At 41.1% G+C, this 26,825-nt stretch overlaps 1 protein-coding gene across 7 annotated transcripts in view; it reads right to left on the bottom strand.

The window, feature by feature from the left end:
• Positions 1-26,825, bottom strand: part of LOC116812506 (cytochrome c oxidase assembly factor 1 homolog) — a 94,896-nt gene that overhangs the window by 54,492 nt on the left and 13,579 nt on the right. For 2 of the 7 annotated variants that reach the window (XM_032758249.2, XM_058445426.1), the window contains exon 2: positions 1,716-1,863. The exons of 3 other annotated variants lie outside the window; for them this stretch is intronic. Coding sequence is in view for 2 of the 4 variants with exons in the window: in XM_058445417.1 (XP_058301400.1) it covers positions 22,070-22,103 (34 nt within the window). In the remaining 2 variants the exon portion in view is untranslated. Of the gene's footprint in view, positions 1-1,715; positions 1,864-22,069; positions 22,123-26,825 lie in introns of those variants that run through there. 2 more of the 7 variants (XM_058445417.1, XM_058445419.1) reach the window with 2 other exon arrangements.

Genomic DNA, 26,825 nt, shown 5'->3' with positions numbered 1-26,825 from the left:
AAATCACTCAGCGTTTGCTTGTCTGTAAAGTATTTTATTTCTCCTTCACTTATGAAGCTTAGTTTGGCTGGATAGGAAATTCTGGGTTGAAAATTCTTTTCTTTAAGAATGTTGAATATCGGCCCCCACTCTCTTCTGGCTTGTAGAGTTTCTGCTGAGAGATCAGCTGTTAGTCTGATGGGCTTCCCTTTGTGGGTAACCCGACCTTTCTCTCTGGCTGCCCTTAACATTTTTTCCTTCATTTCACCTTTGGTGAATCTGACAATTATGTGTCTTGGAGTTGCTCTTCTCGAGGAGTATCTTTGTGGCATTCTCTGTATTTCCTGAATCTGAATGTTGGCCTGCCTTGCTAGATTGGGGAAGTTCTCCTGGATAATATCTTGCAGAGTGTTTTCCAACTTGGTTCCATTCTCCCCGTCATTTTCAGTTACACTAATCAGACGTAGGTTTGGTCGTTTCACGTAGTCCCAAATTTCTTGGAGGCTTTGTTCATTTCTTTTTATTCTTTTTTTCTCTAGACTTCCCTTCTCGCTTCATTTCATTCATTTCATCTTCCATCTGCGATACCCTTTCTTCCAGTTGATCGCATCTGCTACTGAGGCTTCTGCAATCTTCACGTAGTTCTCGAAACTTGGCTTTCAGCTCCTCCATCTCCTTTAAGCCCTTCTCTGAAGCCTTCTTCTCTCAACTCGTCAAAGTCATCCTCCATCCAGCTTTGTTCCATTGCTGGTGAGGAACTGCGTTCCTTTGGAGGAGGAGAGGTGCTCTGCTCTGTTTTTTCCCCATCTTTGCGGTTTTATCTACTTTTGGGCTTTGATGATGGTGATGTACAGATGGGTTTTTGGTGTGGATGTCCTTTCTGTTTGTTAGTTTTCCTTCTACCAGACAGGACCCTCAGCTGCAGGTCTGTTGGAGTTTACTAGAGGTCCACTCCAGACCCTGTTTGGCTGGGTGTCAGCAGCGGTGGCTGCAGAACAGCGGATTTTCGTGAGACCACCAATTCAGCTGTCTGATAGTTCCTCTGGAAGTTTTGTCTCAGAGGAGTACCTGGCCCAGTGAGGTGTCAGTCTTTCCCTTCTTGGGGGGTGCCTCCCAGTTAGGCTGCTCAGGGGTGAGGGACCCACTTTAGGAGGCAGTCTGTCCGTTCTCAGATCTCCAGCTGCGTGCTGGGAGAACCACTACTCTCTTCAAAGCTGTCAGACAGGGACGTTTAAGTCTCTGGAGATTCCTGCTTTTTGTTTGTCTGTGCCCTGCCCCCAGAGGTGGAGCCTACAGAGGCAGACAGGCCTCCTTGAGCAGTGGTGGGCTCCACCCAGTTCGAGCTTCCTGGCTGCTTTGTTTACCTAAGCAAGCCTGGGTAATGGTGGGCGCCCCTCCCCCAGCCTCGCTGCCGCCTTGCAGCTTGATCTCAGACTGCTGTGCTAGCAATCAGCGAGACTCCGTGGGCATAGGACCCTCCGAGCCAGGTGCGGGACACAATCTCCTAGTGTGCCGTTTTCCAGGCCCGTTGGGAAAGCGCAGTATGAGGGTGGGACTGACCCGATTTTCCAGGTGCCGTCTGTTACCCCTTTCTTTGACTAGGAAAGGGAACTCCCTGACCCCTTGCGCTTCCCGAGTGAGGCAGTGCCTCGCCCTGCTTCGGCTCGCGCACAGTGCGCTTCACCGACTGTCCTGCACCCACTGTTTGGCACTCCCTAGTGAGATGAAACCGGTACCTCAAGCAGAAATGCAGAAATCACCAGTCTTCTGTGTCGCTCGGGCTGGGAGCTGGAGACCGGAGCTGTTCCTATTCGGCCATCTTGGCTCCCCACCATCCTCTTCCCTATAACTGGAAAATTAATGGACAGTGCAAGAAGGAGGGCCCTACAAAAGAATCAAGAAATTCATCATCAGGCCAGGGATGGTGGCTCACACCTGTAATCTTAGTTCTTTGGGAAGCCAAGGCAGGAGAATCACTTGAGGCCAGGAGTTAAAGACCAGCCTGGGCAATATAGCAAGACCTCATCTCTACAAAAAAAAACAAAAAAAAAAAAAAAAAGAAAAGAAAATTGGCCAGGCGCGACAGTACATGCCTATATATAGTCCAGCTACTCTGGAGGCTGCAGTGGAAGGATTGCTCCCTGAGGCCAGGAGTTTGGGGCTGCAGTGAGCTATAATCGTGCCACTGCATTCCAGCCTGGGTGACAAAACAAGACCTTGACAGAAAAGAAAAGAAAAGAAAAGAAAGAAACTATCATCAATATAACATTTTCCTGTCCAGAAGTAAACAAATGCAGAAAGTCAGAATCATAAATTCTACCTTTCTAGTAGCTCTAACATATAGTCTGCTGAGGAGACAAACTTTGGGTGAATTTAAGCCTCCCAGTCACATAAAAAATTACACTAGGACCTCAGCAAGATGGCAGAATAAGAGGACACCTGCTCTATCCTCTGACAACAAGAATTCTGCACCCAACCACAGAAAAAAGTCTCTCTGTGAGAGCCTCAGGATTCAGGTAGGCAGTTATGAAACCAAGGTAGAGCCCAAGACCTAGGAAGGCTATTCTGAAACTGTAAGTCAGCACTCAGGTAGCAGACCTGCTGATTGTGCTCCCAGGTTCAAACTCAGAAACAGCCCCATTCCAAACGGTTTGACTACAGCCTTTTGGTCCAGAGCCTGCAACCAAAATCACCTGCCCAGGTGTCCAGGAGGAATCGCACCCACTTGTGCCTCAGCAAAGGCTCATCTGCGTACCAACATCAGTCTCGGCAATGGACCTGGAAGTTACCCTGTAACTTGGTTTAAGCTCCCCTCAGCTGTGGCCCCCAGCTTAGCATGGCTCACACAAAGACTCAGAGAGAGATATCACCCATATCTCACAGCCTGGGAATTATCCAACCATCTAATCCTCTGTGATGGGCCTGCCAGCCTCTGTCTCACATTCGATCCTGAGAGAAACTGATAATCACCAAGTTAATAAAAGTTTCTTTTAAAAATCAAACTTTCCTAGGCCAGACGCAGTGGCTCATGCCTATAATCCCAACACTTTAGGAGGCCGAGGCACGCAGATCACTTAAGACCAGGAGTTCAAGACCAGCCTAGGCAACATGGTGAAACCCTGTATCTACAAAAAATACAAATCTTAGCCAGGCACGATGGCAGCACCTGTGGTCTCAGCTACTTGGGAGGCTGAGCTGGGAGGATCGATTCAGCCCAGGAGGTCAAGGCTACAGCAAGCCATGATCGCGTCACTGCACTACAGCCTAGGCAACACAGCGAGACCCTGTCTTAAAAAACAAAACAATAACAACAACAACAAAAAAAACACCATCCCCAGCAGAAGGGACAGTGGACAGAAAGGGGCACAAGTGCAACTTCTGGCTATTAGAAATGTTCTCATTTCATGGTGTACAGATGTGTATTTTTCAGTATTCACGTAATACTTCAATAAAAAGCTCAAACCAAAATAAACAACAAATCAAACATTTACCAACAGAAAAAAGAGTCATGAGTATGACTAGGCAATTCACAAGATAGGAAATCCAAAGGACCAATAAACTTTGTAAAGATGCCCCACCCCTCTCAAACCCCTTTCCCTATACCCTCAGAAATGCATGTCCATCATTCCCAACTACTCAACCTCTTCTCTGAAGGTTCCTGCTTGGGATACAACCCTGACTTAAATGTAATGGCATATTATAATCACCTGGCAGTTTTTTAAAAATAAATTATCTATGTCCAAGCTCCACCTCAGACTGAGTCAGAATGTCCAGGGGCTAGGACCAGGAAATAGTATGTTTACAAGCCCTCCCCTGCAATTTTAATGTACAACCAGGGCTGAGAGCCACTTCCAACTGAAACCTGGCTCTCCACTGCAGCCTTATTTAGTCACAGCTGTCTTCTCTCTTACATCCCTCTTCCCAGCAGGCCTGGAGACAGGGCAGGTGTTCTCCTTTCTCACTGCCATTTCCAAATCACTATCTCATCTACCTCCCTAAGATCCCAGCTTCAAGTCTTATATTATCACTGCACCCATCCCTAATCCACCTTGTTGCAGGATTAGGATACCCCCAACCTTAATCCTTAAAGATTTTAGCTCCTGGCTATGACACTCTCTCCAACATTGTTCTTGTCAAATGCATAATGATTTTAGTATCTGTAGAGATCATCCTTGACCACATCCTCTCCTCCCATAATCCAGTACTCCACTTGATCTCGGCGGTTCATTCCCACAATCATACCCCAGAACTTGTCATTACCAATAGCTGACACTCTCCACAATCTCAATTTCTAGCATCCCACTCTCCTGCCATCCCTTATCTTTTCAATTTCCCTCCTCAAATATCATCACTCCAACATTTTTAAAGTCCATAATTTTTAAAGTTCCATAATCCACTGATCCTACCATCTTTTCACCGTCCTTCACCCAGCTTAGAGTCTAGATCCACCGTTAAGACTCAGTTTCCCTCCTTCGAATATACCCTCAACTATCATACCTCATCTTCCTCTATCATTATCACCAGGAACCCCAATCCTGGATAAATCCTACTCTCTACCTAATCCACACAAGTGAATTTAGCTGGAGGAAAAAAACAAACATAACTCTACTGACTGACCTTGCTAGACACTTATGACAGCTGACTCCAAGTGGACCTTGGTACAGCCTTGTAATCACACACCATTTTAGTCTCCTGGTTGACTAGGTCACAACTTTTCCTCTTCTTACCTCTACAGCTCCTCTGCTTTCCTTAGGCTCAGCAGATGATCTTGCTTCCTAATTCACTAAGATAAAATAACAGCAACAAGGATCTACCAGTTCACCTGCCAAAGTACTCTTTCCCTTTGCCTCTATGGATGCATGCTCTGTGCTCCTACTAAGACCAACCCCGCCATTGTACACTAGATCCCAGTTCCTTTCATCTCCTCAGCCACATTCCAGCAATTCTCCCATCTCATGAATCATCAATTTCCCCCTCTGCTATATTATTCACATCACCATCAAAAACACTATAACAGCTCCCATCTTTAAAAAAAAAAAAAAAGGCACTCTTAATCCCATATCTTCCTCCAACAATGGTCCCATTTCTCTACTCCTCTTTGGAAAGAAACTCTTAAAAAATGCCATCTCCAATTCCTGTTTTCCCATTTTCTCTGAGAATACACCAACTTAACTTTTAGTTCCTCACCGCTCCACCAAAACAACTCCTGTGAAAGTCTTTAATGACCTCCATATTGTTAAAACCAAAGGTCAATTCTCAGCGCTCATTTTACTCAATCTATTAAAGCATTCCATACAGCTGAGCAGTCCTTTCTTTGAAACAGCATCTATACTAGGTTTCCATGACACACCACTCACTCTTGGTTCTCCTCCTTATTGAGCAATTCTTTTCAATCTCTGTTATTGGTAAGCCTTATCCTCCCAACTCTAAACACTGGAATAGCCCAGGGCTCACTCTGGACTTTCTCTTCTCTCTCTACACTCACTCATTCATCCCATCTCATGGCTTTAAGCCACTCCTCTATACTGACATTTATTCCTCTGAGGCCTCTTTGTACTCCAGGCTCATGTTATCACCTGCGTAGTCCACATCTCAACCTGAATGCTGAGCAGGCACCTGGAACTTGCTTGTTCAAGATTAAACCCAGGCTTCTCCCTCTTCCTCAAACCTGCTTCTGCCACAGATCCCTTTCAATGAATGGCAACTCCAGACTTCTATCTGCCAGGCCAAAAACCTTGTACTTTTTCTCACACTTCCCAGCTATACATCAGCTTATTTTGTTGATTCTACTTTCAAAATATATCTAGATCTAGACTGACCACTTTTCGCCACCTTCATTGTCCACACTTAGACTAAGTTACCATCATCTCTTCCCTGGATCGTAACAGCAGCGTCCTAATAAACTTCCTGCTTCCTCCCTTAGAGTCCCCTCTCAACAGAGCAACTAGTGTGATCCTTTTAAAGCCTAAATAAGACTGTTTCCTCTGCTGAAAACCCACAAATTTCAGATGGAATCACATTCAAGGTAAAAGACAAAGTCTTCACTATGGCCTCTCTATTGTCTCCCCTCATCTCCTTCTTCTTACCTCCTTACTCCCTCTAATCCAGTCACACTGATCTCCTTGCAGTTCTATGAGCATGTCACACATGAGGGTCTTATTTGGTATTCTCTCTGCTAGGAATGTTCTTCCTCCAGTTATCCACATGGCACATGCTCTCTTCTCTCTCTATCCACAGCATTTATTACCATCTAAGATACTATGCATTTTCACATCTATTCATTTTCCATTTCCCTTCACTAGAATGTATGCAAATGGGACTTGGCCTGTCACTGGGCAGTCCTCAATTCATCTGTTGAATGAATGGTGCTTACACTCATTAATGCCAAGGCAAATACAAATTAGAGAAATATAAAAAGTCATTACATACCAATCATATGCCAAAAATTTAAGTCTGATAAAACCAAGAGTGACCAACATCTGGAACACAGTTTTATATACCACTGCTGGGAATGTAAATTAATCCAAATACTTTACAGAAAAATTTGGCAGTACTAGTAAAACTGAAAATGCATATACCCCTCAGCCTAGCAATTGCAGTTCTGCATATATATCCTAGACCCCAGGGCCTACAGCAACTCCCTTACAAATACGAAAGGAAACTTGTGCAAGAATATTGTATTAGTCCATTTTCACGCTGCTGATAAAGACATACCCGAGGACTGGGCAAATTTACAAAAGAAAGAGGTTTAATCGACATACAGTTCCACAGGACTGGGGAAGCCTCACAATCACGGCGGAAGACAAGGAAGAGCAAGTCACATCTCACATGGAAGCCTGCCTTGGCTTCCCAGAGTGCTGGGATTAAGGTATGAGCCACCGCACCCGGCCAGAAACTTACTTGATTAAAATTTCTTTCCAAACTTCATAAATAACAATCGCCAGTTTCTTCTAATTGAAATGAACGGTAAAGAGGCAAAGAGAGAATGAACCAGCAGGGGAAATGCCAGATGCTTATAAAACCATCAGATCTTGTGAGAACTCACACTATCACGAGAACAGTACGGGGGGAACCGCCCCCATGATTCAATTATCTCCACCTGGCCCTGCCATTGACATATGGGGAATATTGTAATTCAAGGTGAGATTTGGGTGGGGACACAGAACCAAACCATATCAGATAATCACTGCCATTGTCTATAAAAGCAAATTAACCAGAAACTTGACTATCATCAGGAAATGTATAAACTATAATAGAAGCATACAATGGAATACTACACAGCAGCTAAAATGAATGACCAAACTGCAAATATCAACATGACTATAGTTCAAAATCACAAGGCTAAACTAATAAAAAGCAAACTGTAGAATGATATGTAAGGTATGATGGTGTGTGTGTAGGCTACATCCATATATAATAAAATAAAAATAAAAATGTTTATATATACATATATATGTGTGTATATATATGTATATATATAGACAGTGGTTATTTCTGAGCAGGAAGGAAGACAGAAAAAGAGAATCAGGGAAGATTACACAGGGTGCTTCAACTGTATCCATTCTGTTTTCTTTCTTTACAAAAAAGAAAAGCCTGGCCGGGCACAGTGGCTCACACCTGTAATCCCAGCACTTTGTGAAGCTGAGGCGGGCAGATTACAAGGTCAAGAAATCGAGACCATCCTGGCCAAAATGGTGAAACCCCATCTCTACTAAAAATACAAAAATTAACTCGGCGTGGTGGCGCGCGCCTATAGTCCCAGCTACTCGGCAGGCTGAGGCAGGAGAATCACTTGAACCTGGGAGGTGGAGGCTGCAGTGAATGGAGATCATGCCACTGCACTCCAGCCTGGCGACAGGGTGAGACTCCATCTCAAAAAACAAAAAACAAAACAAAACAAAAAAAAGCCTGGCAAATATGGAAAAATATAAGAATCTGATATCAGTAAATGATAGGTACGTGGGTATTTGTTATGTTATTCTCTAAATTCTTCTGTATGCTTAACATATTCATAATTTTAATTAAGCATATTACATCACATGGAAACTTATTTTTGAGACAGAATCTCACTATGTGGCCCAGGCTGGAGTGCAGTGGCACGATCTCGGCTCACTGCAACCTCTGCCTCCCTGGTTCAAGTGATTCTCCTGTCTCAGCCTCCCGAGTAGCTGGGACTACAGGGGCACGTGTCACCACGCCCAGCTAATTTTTGTATTAGGGTTTCGTCATGTTGGCCAGGCTGGTCTCAAACTCCTGACCTCAAGTGATCCGCCTGCCTCGGCTTCCCAAAGTGCTGGATTAAGGTATGAGCCACCGTACCCAGCTGGAAACTTATTTGATTAAAATTTCTTTCCAAACTTCATAAATGACAATTGCCAGCTTCTTCTAATTGAAATGAATGGTAAAGCTGTCAGGGCTTTCCTGAAAATTCTGGAATTCCACAAGAAAAGATCTGGCTGCCCTCACACTCAGTATTCCATCTCAGCTTCTTTTCCTTAAAAAGTCCTTCCATGGCACATTTCTATTTAAATATTAATCATCTGTAAACATTCCCACATAAATGCACTACCCTACAAAAGGGCTGTGAAATGGAAATGCAATCTGAAGCAGACACACCACAGCAAAAGGCACCAAGACTCATGTGACCATCTAAAATCACCAGTTGCCACAGATGACTAATACAAAGGTAGATAGTGGCTCTTTCATTTAGGGAAGTGAGTTTCCAAATCACAGCAAGAGAAGGATAATCTCTTCTGCATTCTCAGACATTTTACCAAAACCAGAAAGCACCTATGTTAGCTCAAATCAGTAGAAAAACTACCAAGATCACTTATTAATTAGATTAATACAGGATGAAAGTCCAGAAATATTAAAGCATAATCTGTAGAAAAATTGACTTTGCAAAGTCAAAACACATTTATGGCATCACAGACAATACGAAAAACAAACGTTTAGCCAGTAGGTAAATCAGAAAGGTTAATTTCAGTAATAATTAATTTCAGTAATGTCAATACAACCAACTTAAACTCTTTTTTTTCCAGGAACTCACTGCTTGCTAACCAACTTGTTCTTACAGGCAAGACTACCTTTTTAAATCTCAAATGTGAAAACTGATACACAATTTACAGATGCAGAGGTATAAACCCGGCTCATTGGTATAAATGACAAACCTCTCAATGCCATGGTTTCCTTGTTGTAATTCAAGGTTTCCTTGTTATAATTCAATACAGATATTGAAAACTTGTCACCCACTAATATTTATATAATACCTTTGAGACTCATAGGACAAAAGGCAATGCAAAGCCTCCTATACATAACCATAGTAAAGGTTTGGAGTTGATGCAGTAGGCTGCCATGGGCCAACAATGACGCCAGCCAACTAGCTACGACAACTTTATTATGCTAATCATTTGTATAAATTGTTAGTGGCTGTGAGATGTGAATCATAAATAGCATACCATACTTACACATGATCTTTGGTTCCCGGTTTTAAAGGACACTAAGCTAACCTAGAGTATGTTTTAAAAGTCCATTATCAGTTCTCACTGATTAAATCATTTAGCAATTAGATATGGCTTGAAGGTTACACCATCAAGCACACATTTTTCCACCACACAAATTATCCATCTGCATAAAGGCTGATAAATCCATTCTGAAAAAACATTTGAAAATCACAAGCCCTCACTGCCACCACCTTATATTAGCATAAATATTCTTGCAATTGTCAACCAGAAAGTTTTACATTTCTCAGTACTTTATTTTAGCACTGAGTGACATCTAGGGCTTGGGAAAACTCAGAACAGTGTGGGTTAGGAAAGCTACAATTATATCTTGACTGCCTTCACCAAATTACAGGAGTGGGAGGTAAAGACATTAATTGAGACACTCACAAAAGAACACACTCTTAAAAGTGAACCCTGCACTCCAATACACTTTTTCTGGATTAAATCCAGAAAAAAAACACATATACCCTTCACTTAGTGAATTTTACAGAGAGCACAGCAACAAGAAGTACCTAGTTCATAACTCCTTGAGAGGAGAAATTCATGCATCTTTCTGGCTGTAACCAAGGTAGTTATTATGATTTAATTAGAAGTTCTTATTCACTTTATTAATTACAGTTAATTATGTCTGTTTAAAGTGAACTGTGGGATTTGCAGAGCCAACCTACTATTTTTTTTTAAAAAAGAGTGAAGATGTTTTAAGTACTAATTAGCAAGGGTATGTTTTATATTTGCTCCTAGTAGTTTCCAGTCTTGAAAGATTAGATTTCCACTTGACTCTCTAACACAGACAGCAAAACTGTCACATAGACATGAGCAGCAAATGTAAAACAATTGTGATAGAGAATGTTTTGTTTCAATATGTCCTACACAGAAGCTTATTTGATGGCTTCAAAGTGACACTAAGCATATTTAGAATGCTGTCAACATCCCAATACCTGATTAGCATATTATAAACAGTATCATTTCAGAACTAGAGCTATCTTAGAAGTTATGGCCAAAGGCACTTGAGAAATATGTGGAAAGAGAAATTAAGCAGAAGGTGCGGAATTCTTGAGGCATGATTAGAGTCAGTCTTACAAAAAAAGAGTCAGATACACAAATGCAAGGGCTTGGGATTATTTTAGGTATGATTTTGGTTTGTCCTTTGACTTTTCATCTAGTAGCTATTAAGTATATATATATATATATCTTTATCATCGCTTTGTAAGCACTCTAAGGACAAGTGAAGACTTAACTTCAACCTCTTTAGTGTCCTCATTAAAAAATAAAAACATGAAGTCCAAGTATACTTACGGCAAAAAAACAAAAATCAAGACCGTACCATCAAACCCAGGATGCTCAATGGCTTTAATGGAGCTTGTCCAAATTGGCCTCTGAATATTTAGCACCATCTAGTGGCAAATCTATTTTTTAAGTTGGAGAAAAAATATGGACCACAATCATAAGTATTGAAAAACCTTGATCAGTAATAATATTTCAACATCAGTACAAATTAACGCTTTCGATAGCTGTTGAATACAGATGATAGCTAACATGGGTATCCACTACCTAACAGGCTCTTTAAATCTGTATATACATAAAGTTTTCTATAACAAAAGAACAAAAAAAGAAAGCCTCTGAAAGTAGTCTGATTTGTCTCATAGAAAATTCTTCTAGACCCATATTATGACTCATTCTGGCCTGAGATTTCAAATATGTTACCATCACAGAAAAAAACTGACAAAGATGCCCTAATCAGCTTTTATAAAAATGTAGGCAGATATATATATATACACATATATATGTACACATATATCTAGATATGTATTAAATATGTATATATATATTACACATATATATATATATGTATTAGAGTAAGGCACCTAAATAGCTACTTTAATATTTAATGCTCACACTAACCTTTCTGCATTTTCTTACAATAGTCCTATTTTAAAGAAAAAACAAACTGGCAAATGTTATTTATAGTTTACAAGTGTAGTGAGTTAAGAAAATGAAGCCATAGCAACACTGGCCACGGCATCCAAAACAAACACCTCCCTACTAGGTTGCTCTGTAAAGAAGTAGGTACATCTCAGGCTGTTACTGGATGCACAGAAGACCTCCCTCAACTCACAGCAATGATGCCACAAACAAAGCATTTTGCCAACAGTAGTAATAAGCTTACGCTGGTAAATCCTGCCTATCTCACCTGCTTTCCCTCCTACAAAAGCAAGCAAGCTATAAACAAAACCAAAAAGTTTACACAGACTTACAACAATATATTTTGAAGATTCTTTTTCATAACAAAGTTGAAATACCTCCTTGTCACAAAATTATCTTTTTTACTTTTTAAAATCTTTTTGAACTTTTTAGGTCTGTGGTATATGTGCAGATTTTTTACATGGGTATATTGCGTGTCACTGGGGTTTGGTGAACAAATGATTTCATTTCCCAGGTAGTAAGCATAGTACCCAATAGATAGTTTTTTCAACCCTCACCCTCCTCCCACTCTCCATCCTCAAATCCTTCATCAACAGCCCCAGTGTCTGTTGTTCTCCTCTGTGTCTTCATGCATTCACTGTTTAGCTCTCACTTATAAGTGAGAACGTGTGGTATTTGGTTTTCTATTCCTGTGTTAATTTGCTTAGGATAATGGCCTCCAGCTGCATCCATGTTGCTGTAAAGGACATGATTCTGGTCCTTTTTATGGCTGCACAGTATTCCATGGTGTATATGTACCAAATTTTATTTATCCAGTCCACCACTGATGGGCACCTGGGTGCCCATATCTTTGCTATTGTGAATAATGCTGCAATAAATGTACAAATGTATGTGTCTTCCTGGTAGAACAATTTACATTCCTTTGGGGTTCAGTAATGAGATTGGTAGTTCCGTTTTTAGTTGAGGAATCGTCACAACTGCTTTCCACAATGGTTGAACAAATTTAACTCCCACCAGCAGTGTATATGCATTCCCTTTTCTCTGCAACCTTGCCAGCATCTGTTATTGTCTGACTTGTTAATAGCCACTCTGACTGGTGTGAGATAGTATCTCATTGTAGTTTTCATTTGCATTTCTCTAATAATTAGTGATACTGAGCATTTTTTCATGTTTGTTGGCCATATATATGTCTTCTTTTAAAGTGTCTGTTCATGTCCTCTGCCCACTCTTTAATGAGGTTGTTTTCTGCTTTTAAGTTTGCTTAAGTTCCTTATAGATTCTGGATATTAGATCATTGTCAGATGAACAGTTTGCAAATATATTCTCCCACTCTGTAGGGTGTCTGTTTACTCTGTTGATAGTTTCTTTCACTGTGCAGAAGCTCCTTACTCTTAGGTCTCGCTTATCTATTTTTGTTTTGTTGCAATTGCTTTGGAAGACTGTCAAGAAATCTTTGCCAAGGCCTATGTCCAGAATGTTGGACCTATGACAAAACCTATGACATAACTGTCCTAGGTATTCTTCTAAAGTTTCTATAGTTTTAGATTTTACATTTAAGTCTTTAATCCTTCTCGAGTTAATTTTTGTATATGATGGAAGGCAGGGGTCCAGTTTCATTCCTCTGTATGTGGTAAGCCAGTTATTCCAGCACTATCTATTGAATAGGGGAGTCTTTTCTCCATTGCTTACTGTTGTCAACATTGTTGAAGATCAGATGATTGTAGGTATGCAGCTTTATTTCCAGGCTCTCTATTCTGTTCCATTGGTCTATGTGTCTGTCTTTCTACCGGTAGTATGCTGTTTTGGTTACTGTAGCCTTGTAGCATAGTTTGAAGTCGGATAGTATGATGCTTCCAACTTTGTTCTTGCTGCTTAGGATTGCTTTTGCCATTTTTGGGTTCAATCTTGGGGGGTTGTATGTTTCTAGAAATTTATCCATTTATTCTAGGTTTTCTAGTTTCTGTGCATAGGGGTGTTCATAATAGTCTCTGAGGGTTTTTGTATTTCTGCGGGGTTGGTGGTTGCATCACCTTTGTCATATCTGATTGTGTTTATTGGGATTTTCTCTTTATCAAACTAGCTAGTAATCTATCAATCTTATTTATTCTTTCAAAGAACCAACTTTTGGTTTCATTGATCTTTTGTATGGATTTTCATGTCTCAATCAGTTCGCTCTGATTTTGGTTATCGCTTTTCTTCTGCTAGTTTTGAGGTTGGTTTGCTCTTGTTTTTCTAGAGTTCCTCTAGGTGTGGTGTTGGGTCATTAATTTTAGATCTTTCTAAGTTCTTGATGTAGGCATTTAGCACTATAAACTTTCCTCTTAAACTTCTTTAGTTGTGTCCGAAGAATTCTAGTATGTTGTGTCTTTGTTTTCCTTAGTTTCAAATATTTGTTTTTCTGCCTTAATTTCATTCTTTACCGAAAAGTCATTCAGGAACAGGCTGTTTAATTTCCATGTAATTGTATGGTTTGGGGATCTTCTTGGTATTGATTTCTATTTTTATTGCACTGTGGTGTGACAGTGTGGTTGGCATGATTTTGGTTTTTGTCTGTTTTAGAATTGCTTTATGGCCAAGCATGCGGTCAATATTAGCATAGGTACCATGTATAAATTAGAAGAATGTATATTATGTTTTTGTTGGGTGAAGTATTCTGTAGATGTCTGTTAGGTCCATTTGGTCAAGTGTCAAGTTTAGGTCCCAAATATCTGTATTAGTTTTCTGCATCAATGCTCTAACACTGTCACCAGGGTATTGAAGTCTCCCACTATTGTTGTGTGGTCATCTAAGTTTCTTTGCAGGTCTCTAAGAACTTGTTATATGAATCTGGGTGCTCTAGTGTTGGCTGCATATATATTTTGGATCGTTAAGTCTTCTAGTTGAATTGAATCTTTTATCATCCACTATGTAATGCCCTTCTTTGTCCTTTTTGATTATTATTGTTGGTTTAAAGTCGGTTTTGTCTGAAATAAAAATAGCAATCCCTGCTCTGTTTTGTTAGTTGGTTTTCTGTTTGCTTACTTGACAGGTCTTTCTCCATCCCTTCACTTTGAGCCTATGGATGTCACTGCATTCAAGATGAGTCTTTTGAAAACAGCATATAGTTGGGTCTTGCTTCTTTATCCAATTAGCCACTCTTTTAAATAGGTTATTTACATTCAAGGTTAATATTGCTATGTGAGAATTTCATCCTGTCATGTTATTAGCTAGTTGTTACGTAGATAATATACTTGCTTTATTGTGTCAGTGGGCTATGTACTTAAGTGTGTTTTTGTGGTGGCAGGTACCAGTATTTAATTTCCATGTTTAGCACTCCCTTAAGGACCTCTTGTAAGTCTGGTGGTAACGAATTCTCTTAGCATTTGCTTGCCTGAAAAGGATTTTATTTTTCTTTCACTTATAAAGCTTAGTTTGGCCAGATATAAAATTCTTGGTTGGAATTTCTTTTCTTTAAGGATGCTGAATATAATCTCTTCTGGCATGTGAGGTTTCTGCCAAAAGGCCTCCTATTAGCTGGATGAGGCTACCTTAGTATGTGACCTGCATCTTCTATATAGCTGCCTTGAAGATATTTTCTTTCATGATGACTTTGGGCAATCTGGTGACTATGTGTCTTGGGGAAGGTCATCTTGTATAGTATGCAGGTATGGTACAGGGCTTCTCTGAACTTCCTAAATTTGCATGTCCCTCTATAGCAAGGTTGGGGAAATTTTCATGGACGATATCCTCAATTATGTTTTCCAAGTCACTGCTCTCCCTCCATCTCTTTCAGGAATGCCAATGGGTCATAGGTTTGGTCTCTTTACATAATCCCATATTTTTTGGAGGTTTTGTTCATTTTTTAACTCTTTTTTCATTTTTGTCTACCTGCATTGATTCAAAGGAGCAGTCTTCAAGTTCTGAGATTCCTTCCTCAGCTTGATCTATTCTGTTATTAACATTTCCAATTGTGTTCTGAAATTCCTGTAGTAAATTTTCATTTCCGAAGTTCAGTTTGGTTGCTTCTTAAAATGGCTTTGTGGTCTTTCAACTCTTGCACTCTTACTGTGTTCCCTGGATTGGGTTTCAACCTTCTCCTCTATGTCGACTAGCTTCCTTGCCATCCAGATTCTGAATTCTATGTCTGTCATTTCAGTCTTTTCAGCCTGGTTAAGAACCATTGCTGGGGAGCTAGTGCAGTCATTTGGAGGTTAAAAAAACACTGGCTTTTAGAGTTGCCAGAGTTCTTGCACTGGTTCTTTCTTACCTGTGGGGGCTGATACCCTGTAATCTTTGAAGTTGTTACTTTTTGCACGGGACTTCTTGCTTTTATATTCTTTGATGCTCCTGAAAGTTTGACTAATATTTGTTCGGTTTAGTCAATTGGCTTCACTGCGGATGCTTTCAGGAGGCCAAGGCTCAACAGAGCACTCCTGGGCTACATGCTCTAATCCTTGTGGTGCTGGGACCAGGCCTGTGGCTTTGTTTTCTGGCTCCTTGAGGTTAAGTACCTGCTGCTCTGAAGGAGCTGAGATGTTCCCAGTCCACTGGCAACAACACTCCGATGGCAGCTGCCAGCAAAAGAACTCTGGTGGGGCAGCAATAGGCTCCCACGCACATACATGCCTGCAGAGTGGCACGGGGAAGCTGTGGGCAAACGCACACTGGCAGAAGAAGGCTGCAGGTGGGCACATGCCAGCAGGGGAAGGCTACCAGCAGGTGCACATTGGCAGGGGTCTAGGTCCATTTGCAAAAGCACTCCAATGGATAGACACGGTCTTATGACAAAAAGCTATAGTGATGGCTGCTGGCAAGCTGAGGCTGTGCTGCAAGCAGGTACAGCCAGGCAGGGAGGGACCCTAGGAGAGGCCAGCAACAGGCAGTTGGGGGAGGTCCTCAGATCAGACTGGTCCCATTCCACAAGCAAGCCAGCCCTGTATTGTTCAGGTATGGCAGCCAACAAAGGCTAGAGCTGCCTAAAGGAGTATGGTGGGCCTTGGGTTACGGATATCCATAGCCGTGCTCCACTGCAACTGTTCCCACAACAAACCTTCTGGGCTCCACACAGACTGGAATTCCATCTCTGCCAACTCTCCAGGAAGTTCTTCCTGCCCTCTCAGATGTTCATGAGAATCATGGGGTCTCTCACAGGTAGGCTCCCAGGGTCTGTGGCAAGAGTGGGCCACTCCACATCTATTTCACTCACCCCATCCCTAGGAGCCACTCAGGGCCAGGGACAAACCGTGATGCTTGGCAACCCTGTGCAGGGTTTCCAGCTTCTTCCCCTTTCAGCCTGGCATCTGCATCCTCCCTCTGTCCACTCTCAATGCCTTCTTTCCAAAGATCTGTTCAGATTGTGCTGGCCTACTTGATGGCCTGGTCTCAGTGGGAGAGGCTCTTCCTAGCTGCCTCTAGTTAGCCATCTTGCTATTTGTCCAAAATTATTGTTAAAGAATAAAGTATGAAAACAATTTTCAGAACTTGAATAAAAATAAAGTTTTCATCTCCTAACTGCTGGAAAAAAAAAATCTCTTTTACACAAATACTTAAGAGTATTTTGATTCAAAAGCTAAAAAAGTATGTATTAATATTAGAATCCAAGCCAGGCGCAGTGGCTCATGCCTGTAATCGCAGTACTTTGGGAGGCTGAGGCAGGCAGATCACTTGAGCTCAATTCAACACCAGCCTGAGAAACATGGCAAAACCCCATCTCTACAAAAAAAAAAAAAAATACAAAAATTAACCAGACATGGTGGCGCACACCTGTGGTCCCAGCTACTCAGGAGGCTGAGATGGGAGAATCACTTGAGCCCAGGAGGCAGAGGCTGCAGTGAGCCGAGATCATGGCACTGCACTCCAGCCTGGGTAACAAAGCAAGAACACATCTTAAAAAAAAAAAAAAAAAAACCCAGCCAGGTGTAGTGACTCACATCTATAATCCCAGAACTTTAGGAGGGCAAGGTCAGCAGGTCACTTGAGCCCAGGAATTTAAAATCAGCCTGGACAACATAGTGAAAGCCTGTCTCCACAAAAAATAGAACAATTAGCTGGGCATGGTGGTGCACACCTGAGGTCCCAGCTACTTGAGAGGCTGAGATGGGAGGATTGCTTGAGTCTGGGAGGCTGAGGCTGCAGTGAGCTGTCATGGGACCACTGCACTCGAGCCTGGGCAACAGAGCAAGACCTTGTCTCAAAAAAAACTAGAAAAAAAAAAAAGAAAAAGAAAAAGCCAGGCATGGTGGCTCACACCTGTAATCCCAGCATTTTGGAAGGCTGAGGTGGGTGGATCACTTGAGATCGGGAGTTTGAGACCAGCCTGGCCAACATGGAGATGCCCATCTTTTCTAAAAATACAAAAATTAGCCAGGCATGGTGGCAGGCGCCTGTAATCCCAGCTAGCTACTCAGGAGGCTGAGGGAGGAGAATTTCTTGAACCCAGGAGGCTGAGGTTGCAGGAGGCTGAAGTTGCAGTGAGCCAAGATCACGCCACTGCACTCCAGCCTGAGTGAATTTTCAAGGGCAAAGCCTCTTTATGGGTGCTGGCTAAAACTGTCTCTAGTAATCTTTAAAGAGTTCAGTCAAATTAATAAATACAACATCAAGACTGAAACAGATTAATGGGCAAAAAGTATATGCAAATACTTACAAATTAGATGGAGGAGGAGGAAGATCTCACACTGAATATTTACTGGGTATTAAAAACTGAGTGGTTCTTTTTTTTAAAAGTCTATCACACAAAGAAAAGTGCACAAAACATAAATGTTCAGCCCCATGAATTAAAACAAAGCAAGCACCCATGTAACCACCAGAGTCCTAGAAATTGAGGACTGCCAGTAGCCCAACGGTTCCTTCCCACTTCTTTCCAATCATTAACCCCTCCCTCCTCTCCAAAGGTAACTATCATCTTGACTTGTAACATTCTAGTTTTGTACTGTCTGATTTTAAAATCTATTTAAATGGAATCATATACAGTAGTATGGATTCTTTTGTGTGTGGGTTTTCTTCAACATCATGTTTTTAAGGTTCATCCATATGGTGTAAACTGAGTTTGTTCATTTTCATTACAGTATAGTAGTCCATGTTTGAAATGTATAATAATTTACTTACCTACTATACTGTTGATGGAAATCTCCCCACACAACAATTTGGAGCTAGTACAAATAGTGGTGCTATAAACATTCTTATACACACTACTTTGATGCACATATGCCCACCATTTCTGTGGAAGTAAAATTACAAAGTCACAGAGCATGCATACATTCTGCTTCTACACTGCCAGGTTACCAAAGTGGTTATATCCAACAGTGTAAAAAAATTTCCTTGGGCATGGTGGCTCATGCCTATAATCCTAACACTTCCAGCCTGACCAACATGGTGAAACCCCATCTCCACTAAAAATACAAAAATTAACCAGGCATGCTGGCACGCGCCTGTAATCCCAGCTACTCAGGAGCCTGAGGCAGGAGAATTGCTTGAACCCGGGAGTCGGAGGTTGCAGTGAGCCAAGATCACACCACTGCACTTCAGCCTGGGCAACAGAGCAACACTCCATCTCAAAAAAAAAAAGGTCCTAACACTTTGGGAGGCTGAGGCGGAGGGATCACTTGAATTCCAGATGAATCTGGGCAACATAGTGAGAACTCATCTCTACAAAAAATAAACAAAGTTAGCAGGGTGTGGTGGCACATGCCTGTAGTCCCAACTGCTCAGGAGGCTGAAGTGAGAGGATTGCTTGAGCCTGGGAGGTCAAGACTGCAGTGAGCCGAGATCGTACCACTGCACTCCAGTCTGGGTAACAAAGCAAGACCTTCTCTAAAAAAAAAATTCCTTGCTCCATTGCTCCATATTCCCACAATCCCTCTGCATTATTAATCCTTCTATTTAGTATTCTGGCAGGTGTGTAACAGTTGTATGCCATTATGATTTTAATTTGCATTTCTCTAATGACTTGTGGTCTTTGGCACCTTTTCTTATTTTTACTGGCCACCTGGATATTCTTTTTGGTGAAGTGCCTGTTCAAGTCTCTTACCCATTATTCTATTGGCTTGTCTTTTTCTCTCTTACCCATTATTCTACTGGCTTTTCTTTTTCTCTCTTACCTTTTATTACCATTATTCTACTGGCCTTTTTCTCACTGATTTGTAGTCCTTCCCGTATCCTGTACATAATCCCTTTGTCACAGAGTTGCAACCATCTTTTCCTACTCTTTGGCTTGCCTTTCACTCTTAAACAAGATTTTTGATAAGCAGAAATTCTTGGTTTTAATAAATTCCAGTACATCATTTTTTATGGTTAATGCTTTTTTGTGTCCATTTAAGAAAACTGTTCATACTGTAAGGTCACATAGATATTTTCCTATATTATCTCCTATAATCTTTTTTTTTTTTTTTGAGACGGAGTCTCATTCTCTCTCCCAGTCTGGAGTGCAGTGGCACGATCTCGGCTCACTGCAAGCTCCGCCTCCCAGGTTCACGCAATTCTCCTGTCTTAGCCCCCCAAGTAACTGGGACTATAGGCACCCGCCACCACACCTGGCTAATTTTTTTAATAAAGATGGGGTTTCACTGTGTTAGCCAGGATGGTCTCCATCTCCTGACCTCGTGATCCACCTGCCTCGGCCTCCCAAAGTGCTGGGATTACAGGTGTGAGCCACCGTGCCCGGCCTATCTGCTATAATCCTTACTGTTTTGCCTTTCACAGGTAGATCCACAATCCACTGAGAATTCATTTGGGGTGTAATATGAGATACAGGTCTTGATTAACTTTGTTTTATTATATGTGTGTGTGTGTGGGTGTGTGTACACATGAACATGCATATATATAAAATGCTCCAGCACTATTTACTGAAATATAGTCACTGTTCTGCATGTTATCTTTATAATAAATTAAGTATCTACATATGCACATGTCTATTTCTGTATTCCTTATTCCGTCCCACCAATCTACTACACTAACCAAGACTGTTGTGTATCCCTGCACCAATATAACACTGTCTTTGTTAATCCAGTTTTATTTTTTTAATTTCATATCTGATAAAACAAATTGTTCCACTTTATTCTTGAAGAGTATCTTCGCTCTTCTTGGCCTTCTGCACTTTCATATAAATTTATCTTTTAATGATGTGATAGCCCGTAACTAAATCTTATTAACACACTTAAAAAATATCATAAAGCCAGCCTAGAAGGGGTACCTAACTTGCCTGAGGGCCTAAGACTGCAAAACTTAGATTTGAACCTAGAAGTGTCTCTGTGCAAAGTTCACACTTTTTCACTGTAACATCCTGCAGGGCTAAACTCACACATGAAAATGTTAAGCCTAAAAATAAAAACAAATGAAAGTAAAAATAACAAGCATTATTCCAACACCAACTCAAATTATTATGAGTTGCCAGATGCAGTGGCGCACGCCTGTAATCCCAGCACTTTGGGAGGCTGAGGCAGGCAGATCACTTGAGGTCAGGAGTTTGAGAGCAGCCTGGCTAACATGGCAAAACCCTGCCTCCAGTAAAAATACAAAAATCAGCCAGGCGTGGTGGCACATGCCTACAATCCCAGCTACTTGGGAGGCTGAGGCAGGAGAATTGCTTGAACCTGGGAGGAGGAGGTTGCAGTGAGCTGAGATCACACCACTGCATTCCAGCTTGGGTGAAAGAGCAAGACTCTGTCTCAAAAAAAAAAAAAAAAAATATATATATATATATAGATATATAAGATATGTCCTAAAGAGTTGATTTATTAATAGTTACTGCCTAAAGCCCAATGTTATAAAATATGGGTCATGTCTCATTCTCTTTCTAGAGCTACTAAGAAGATGAAATGGATAGCTCTTTGGTAGGCAAAGAATAGAAAAGATTTATGGATGATTCCCAGATGTCTGGCTTGAGTAAAGGATGTTTATAGAAGGAAAATAATATTTCTTTAACAACTAGGCAGTGTAGCAGGTGCTTGACATAAACTATCTCATTTTATTCTTCCAACTCCAGTAGGTATTATTGGTGACCCAAATTACAAACAATAGGATTCAGAAAGGTTAGGTAAACCTGTCCAAAGTGAAAAATAAATTACTGGATATCAGATCTTAACTGAAACCTCAGGTGCTAAGCCCTTTCCAAAACACCACAGTGCTGATATCTGTGATATTTGTTTCACAACTGAGCTGAAAACCTAGATTTTCCATCAGGGAATATAAAAGTGACACTTAAACAATAAGCAGCTGCCAGGGTTTCATTGTGATTAAATGTAGTAAGTCACATGGGAGCCTTTTGACATAACTGCTCCAACCAGCAATCTTTAAGAACAATACTGTATTTGTTGATGGGTTTTTTTCATTTTTGTAAAAAGATGTTGGATCCTTAATACATGTTAGAGCACATGTAATATCCCATCCCAGATTTTTTACAATTTCAGTGCAGTGACAGCAGAAATCTTGTGGTTTGGTTCTTAACATATTCTGAGAGAAATTAAAATGAAGGTATTAAAGGCTCATCAACAAATAAGGGATCACTAGCATAAACCTGGGTGTAACTAATCAGAGACCAACAATTTTCATATATACATATATAAGACAGCATGGTTAACTCAATGTAGGGAAATAATGTACCCACTTTATTATGTGCTCATCATACCACATCAGTAATACTAAGTAACACAGCAAGAACAACAGATCAACTACAGTAATATTCTTACCAAACAGTAAGACATAATGCAGATTCCTGACCATTATTTAGAAAATCTCTGGCTGGAGCAAGACTCTGTCAAAAGAAAGAAAGAGAGAAAGAGAGAGAGAGAGAGAGAAAATCTCTGATCCATTGAGTCAAAAGGTGGGAATCTGCTTTTTAAAAAGTTTGTATTTTCACATGTATCAAATAGTCATGTGTCACCTAACAATCAGGATACATTCTAAGAAATGTATAGTCAGGCAATTTCATCATTGTGCGAACATCATAGCATGTACTTACACAAACCTAGATGGTACAGCCTACAACACACCTAAGTGGTATGGTATGGCCTACTGCTTCTAGGCTATAAACAGGTGCAGCATGTCACTGTACTGAATACTGTAGGCAATTATAATACAATGATAAGCATTTGTGTATCTAAACACAGAAAAGGTGCAGTACAAATATAGTACTATAATCTTATGGGACCAGTGTCTTATATGCAGTTTACTGTTGACTGAAATGTCACTAAGTGGCACATGACTGCACATATAATATATAAAATATATATGTGAATACAAAGAGAAAGTAATAACAATAAACTCCCAAGTGTCCACTACCCCTATTAAAACACAGACTTTTACCAAGACATTAAAGACACCCTGATCCCATCCCCTTCCCTCCACCAAGGTAGCTATTATCCTGATTTAATCATTCCCTTGCTTTTCTTTTCTTTTTTTGTTTTTCTTCTATCCCTCCAGAGAAAAAGAAACTTTTTTTTTTTTTTTCTGAGACAGAGTCTCACTCTGTCGCCCAGGCTGGAGTACAATGACACAATCTCGGCTCACTGCAACCTCCACCTCCCAGGTTCAAGTGATTCTCCTGCCTCAGCCTCCGGAGTACCTGGGATTACAGGTGCCCGCCACCATGCCCAGCTAATTTTTGTATTTTTGGTACAGACGGGGTTTTACCATGTTGGCCAGGCTGGTCTCAAACTCCTGACCTCAGGTAACCCACCTGCCTCAGCCCCACAAAGTGCTGGGATTACAGGTGTGAGCCACTACACTCCTATTCCTCCAGAATTTTGAAGGCAGCATTGCTTCACTGCTTTCACACTTCCAGGGTGCTACACAGAAATCCAAAGCCATTCTGATTCCTGATCCTGTATATGTGATCTGGGTTTTCTTCACTCCAGAATCATCTCTTTACCACATGGTGTCTTGAAATTTCCTATGATGGGCCCCAGTGTGGGTATATTTATTAGGCTGGACACATGGCAGGCACATTCAATCTGCAAACTTCAATCTTCTACTGCTGGTCGTTTTCTTGAATTATTTTCACCTTTTCATTTCCCCCTATTTTATCTGCAACTCAATTATATAAATATTGAACCTCAGGAATAGTCAGCTAAGTGTCCTCTGTCTTTTTGCCTACTTCTTAGGAGATTTCCTGAACATTATCTTACAACCTTCCAAAGATTTTCATCTCCACTATCATGTTTTAAACTTCTTTCGTTTTCTAGCTGGACTTTTTTTTTTATTGACGCATTGTCATTACATATATTTGAGGGGTACAATTTGAGGTTTAAATACATATATATGGTTTTTTTGTTTTGTTTTCTTTTGCTATTTGAGACAGAGCCTCGTTCTGTCATCCAAGCTGGAGTGCAGTGGCGTGATCTCAGCTCACTGCAAACTTTGCCTCCTGGCTCAAGCAATTCTCCTGCCTCAGCCTCCCAAGCAGCTGAGATGACAGGATGCACCACCATGCCTGGCTAATTTTTGTATTTTTAGTGGAAATGGGGTTTGCCATGTTGCCCAGGCTGATCTCGAACTCCTGACCTCAAGTAATCTGCCCACCTTGGCCTCCCAAAGTGCTGGAGTTACAGGCATGACCCACCGTGCCCAGCCTCAATACATATATATGTTATATAATGATCAAATCAGAGTATTTAGCATGTCCATCATCTCACGCACTCATCACTTCCTTCTGGTAGGAACACTCAAAAGCCTCTCTTCTAGCAATTTTGCTACAATACCTTACTATTAACCATAATCACCCTTCTGTGGAATAGAATACCAGAACTTATTCCTCCTAACTGTAACTTTGCACTCATTTGAACGACCTCTCCCTACCTACCTTCCCCCTCTCCCTGCCCAAGTCTCTGGTAAGTTTTATGGCTAGTCCTTTATACAGCATCCTGTTTTTATTCATCTTCATCTCATCTCTCTGAATATATCTGTGAGTGGGGTAGGAGATGTTGGTAATTGTTTTTTCTTCCTGCAAAGTCTGTATTTCTTCCAAGTTGCTTTTTTGTTTTGCTTAATTCCCACCATCCACCTTTGATGCTGGATGCTTTCCTCAAATAACTGGTAATCCTTGGGTATTTGCTTATGATTAAGACTGGGGGGCTAGGGCTAGGTGCACTGGTCAGGCCTGTAATTCTAGCACTTTGGGAGGCCAAGGCGGGCAGATCATTTGAGATCAGGAGTTCGAGACCAGCCTGACCAACATGGTGAAAGCCTGTCTCTACTAAAAATACAAAAATTAGCCAGGCATGGTGGTGCACACCTAGAATCCCAGCTACTCGGGAAGCTGAGGCAGGAGAATTCCTTGAACCAAAGAGACAAAGGTTGCAGCGAGCCGAGATCACACCACTGCACTCTGTTTAAAAAATATATTAAAACACAGACGGCAGGAAAAAAAAATTAGCCAGGCATGGTGGTATGCACCGATAGTCCCAGCTACTCAGGAGGGAGGATCACTTGAGTCCGGGACTTCCAGGTTGCAATGAGGTAGGATCATGCCACCGCACTCCAGCCTGGGTGACAGAGCAAAACCATGTCTCTAAAAAAATTAAAAACAAAAATAGTGAATCATCTTTTTGTAATAGAGTTATACTAAAACTTTGAAAGATTTTCTGCTTAAAAAAATAAATATATAATTATAAACCTATGGCTTATTACTGGTATGAACCAATAATTATAAAATTATATAAACTATATATAACTATAAAAATTATATACTGAGGCCGGGCACCGTGGCTCATGCCTCTAATCCCAGAACTCTGGGAGGCCGAGGAGGGTGGACTGCCTGAGGTCAGGAGTTCAAAGCTAGCTTGGCCCACATGGTGAAACTCCATCTCTACTAAGAAATACAAAAATTAGCCGGGCATGGTGGTGCATGCCTGTAATCCCAGCTACTCGGGAGGCTGAGGCAGGAGAATTGCTTGAACCCAGGAGGCAGAGGTTGCAGTGAGCTGAGATAGTGCCATTGCACTCCAGCCTGGGCTACAAGAACGAAACTCCGTCTCAAAAAAATAAAAATTATATATTGAGAATATGTATAAAAATGATTTGTATCTGACACAGACACGGGATACTAGAAGAAATTAAAAAAGAAACAACAGGTTGGGTGCAGTGGCTCACATCTGTAATCCCAGCACTTTGGGAGACCAATGCAGATGGACCACTTGAAGCCAGGAGTTCGAGCCCAGCCTGGCCAACATAGTGAAATCTCGTCTCTACTAAAACCACAAAAAATTTAGTTGGACATGGTGGTGCACACCTATAATCTCAGCTACTCAGGTAGCTGAGGCACAATAATCACTTGAGCCCAGGAGGTAGCAGTAGCAGTAAGCCAAGATTGCACCACTGCACTCCAGCCTGGGCAAAAGGGCGAGCCTCTTTTCTCAAAAAAAAAAGGGAATATTTAATACAAAAATAAATGCCAAATAAAAATCGTTCTAAAAACTGAAAGATAATACTGTATTTAGAAGTTATCATTCTTAATATGAAAGCTTGAAACACACCGAGTATTACTTGCCTTTTCCAATAGTCTTGAGCTTTGTTTCATAATATTCCTGATACAGGAAAAAATTCATCCATTTAACATTGACACTGATCAAATTAATCTGACTGCATCAAAAAGCATCTTCAAATTGAACATTAAGAATATGTTGCCTGGTGAAACTCTGTCTCTACTAAAAATACAAAAAATTAGCCGGGCGTGGTGGCGGGCGCCTGTAGTCCCAGCTACTCGGGAGGCTGAGGCAGGAGAATGGCGTGAACCCAGGAGGCAGAGCTTGCAGCGAGCAGAGATCATGCCACTGCACTCCAGCCTGGGCGACACAGCAAGACTCCATCTCAAAAAAAAAGAGTATGTTGTTTCATATAAGCTTGTTTACCTTCTTAATGATTAACTATTTTGTCTGCCTCCTCTTTGTTTTGCCTTTGAATATTGCTTTCACTAATTTTAGATCAAGTTCTCATTTCATGTTGAAGTATCCCACAAAAACACTCATATCTTTTTCTCTTGTAATTCCTCTCCTAAAGTACTTACAAAGGATGACAGTCTATAGTGAATATTTAAACCAAAAACACCAACAAACATTATGGGTAGTATTTAGATACACAACATAGCAAGAATAACACTACCTGATATGACTTGGCTCTGTGTCCCCACTCAAATCTCATCCTGAATTGTACTCCCATAATTCCCATGTGTTGTAGGAGGGACCCAGTGGGAGATAATTGAATCATGGGGGCAGTTTTCCCCATACTGTTCCCGTGGTAGTGAACAGTCTCAAGAGATCTGATGGTTTTTATCAGGGGTTTCTGCTTTTGCATCCTCCTCATTCTCTCTTTGCCTGCTGCCATCCATGTAAGATGGGACTTGCTCCTCCTTGCCTTCTGCCATGATTGTGAGGCTTCCCCAGCCACATGGAACTGTTAAGTCCAATTAAACCTCTTTCTTTTGTAAATTGCCCAGTCTCGGGTACGTCT

This window comes from Hylobates moloch, unplaced genomic scaffold (genome assembly GCF_009828535.3).
Source record: "Hylobates moloch isolate HMO894 unplaced genomic scaffold, HMol_V3 SCAFFOLD_1, whole genome shotgun sequence".
Lineage (NCBI taxonomy): Eukaryota > Metazoa > Chordata > Mammalia > Primates > Hylobatidae > Hylobates > Hylobates moloch.
Note: the sequence above shows the minus strand (reverse complement) of the source record. Positions and strands in the feature narration are given on the sequence as shown.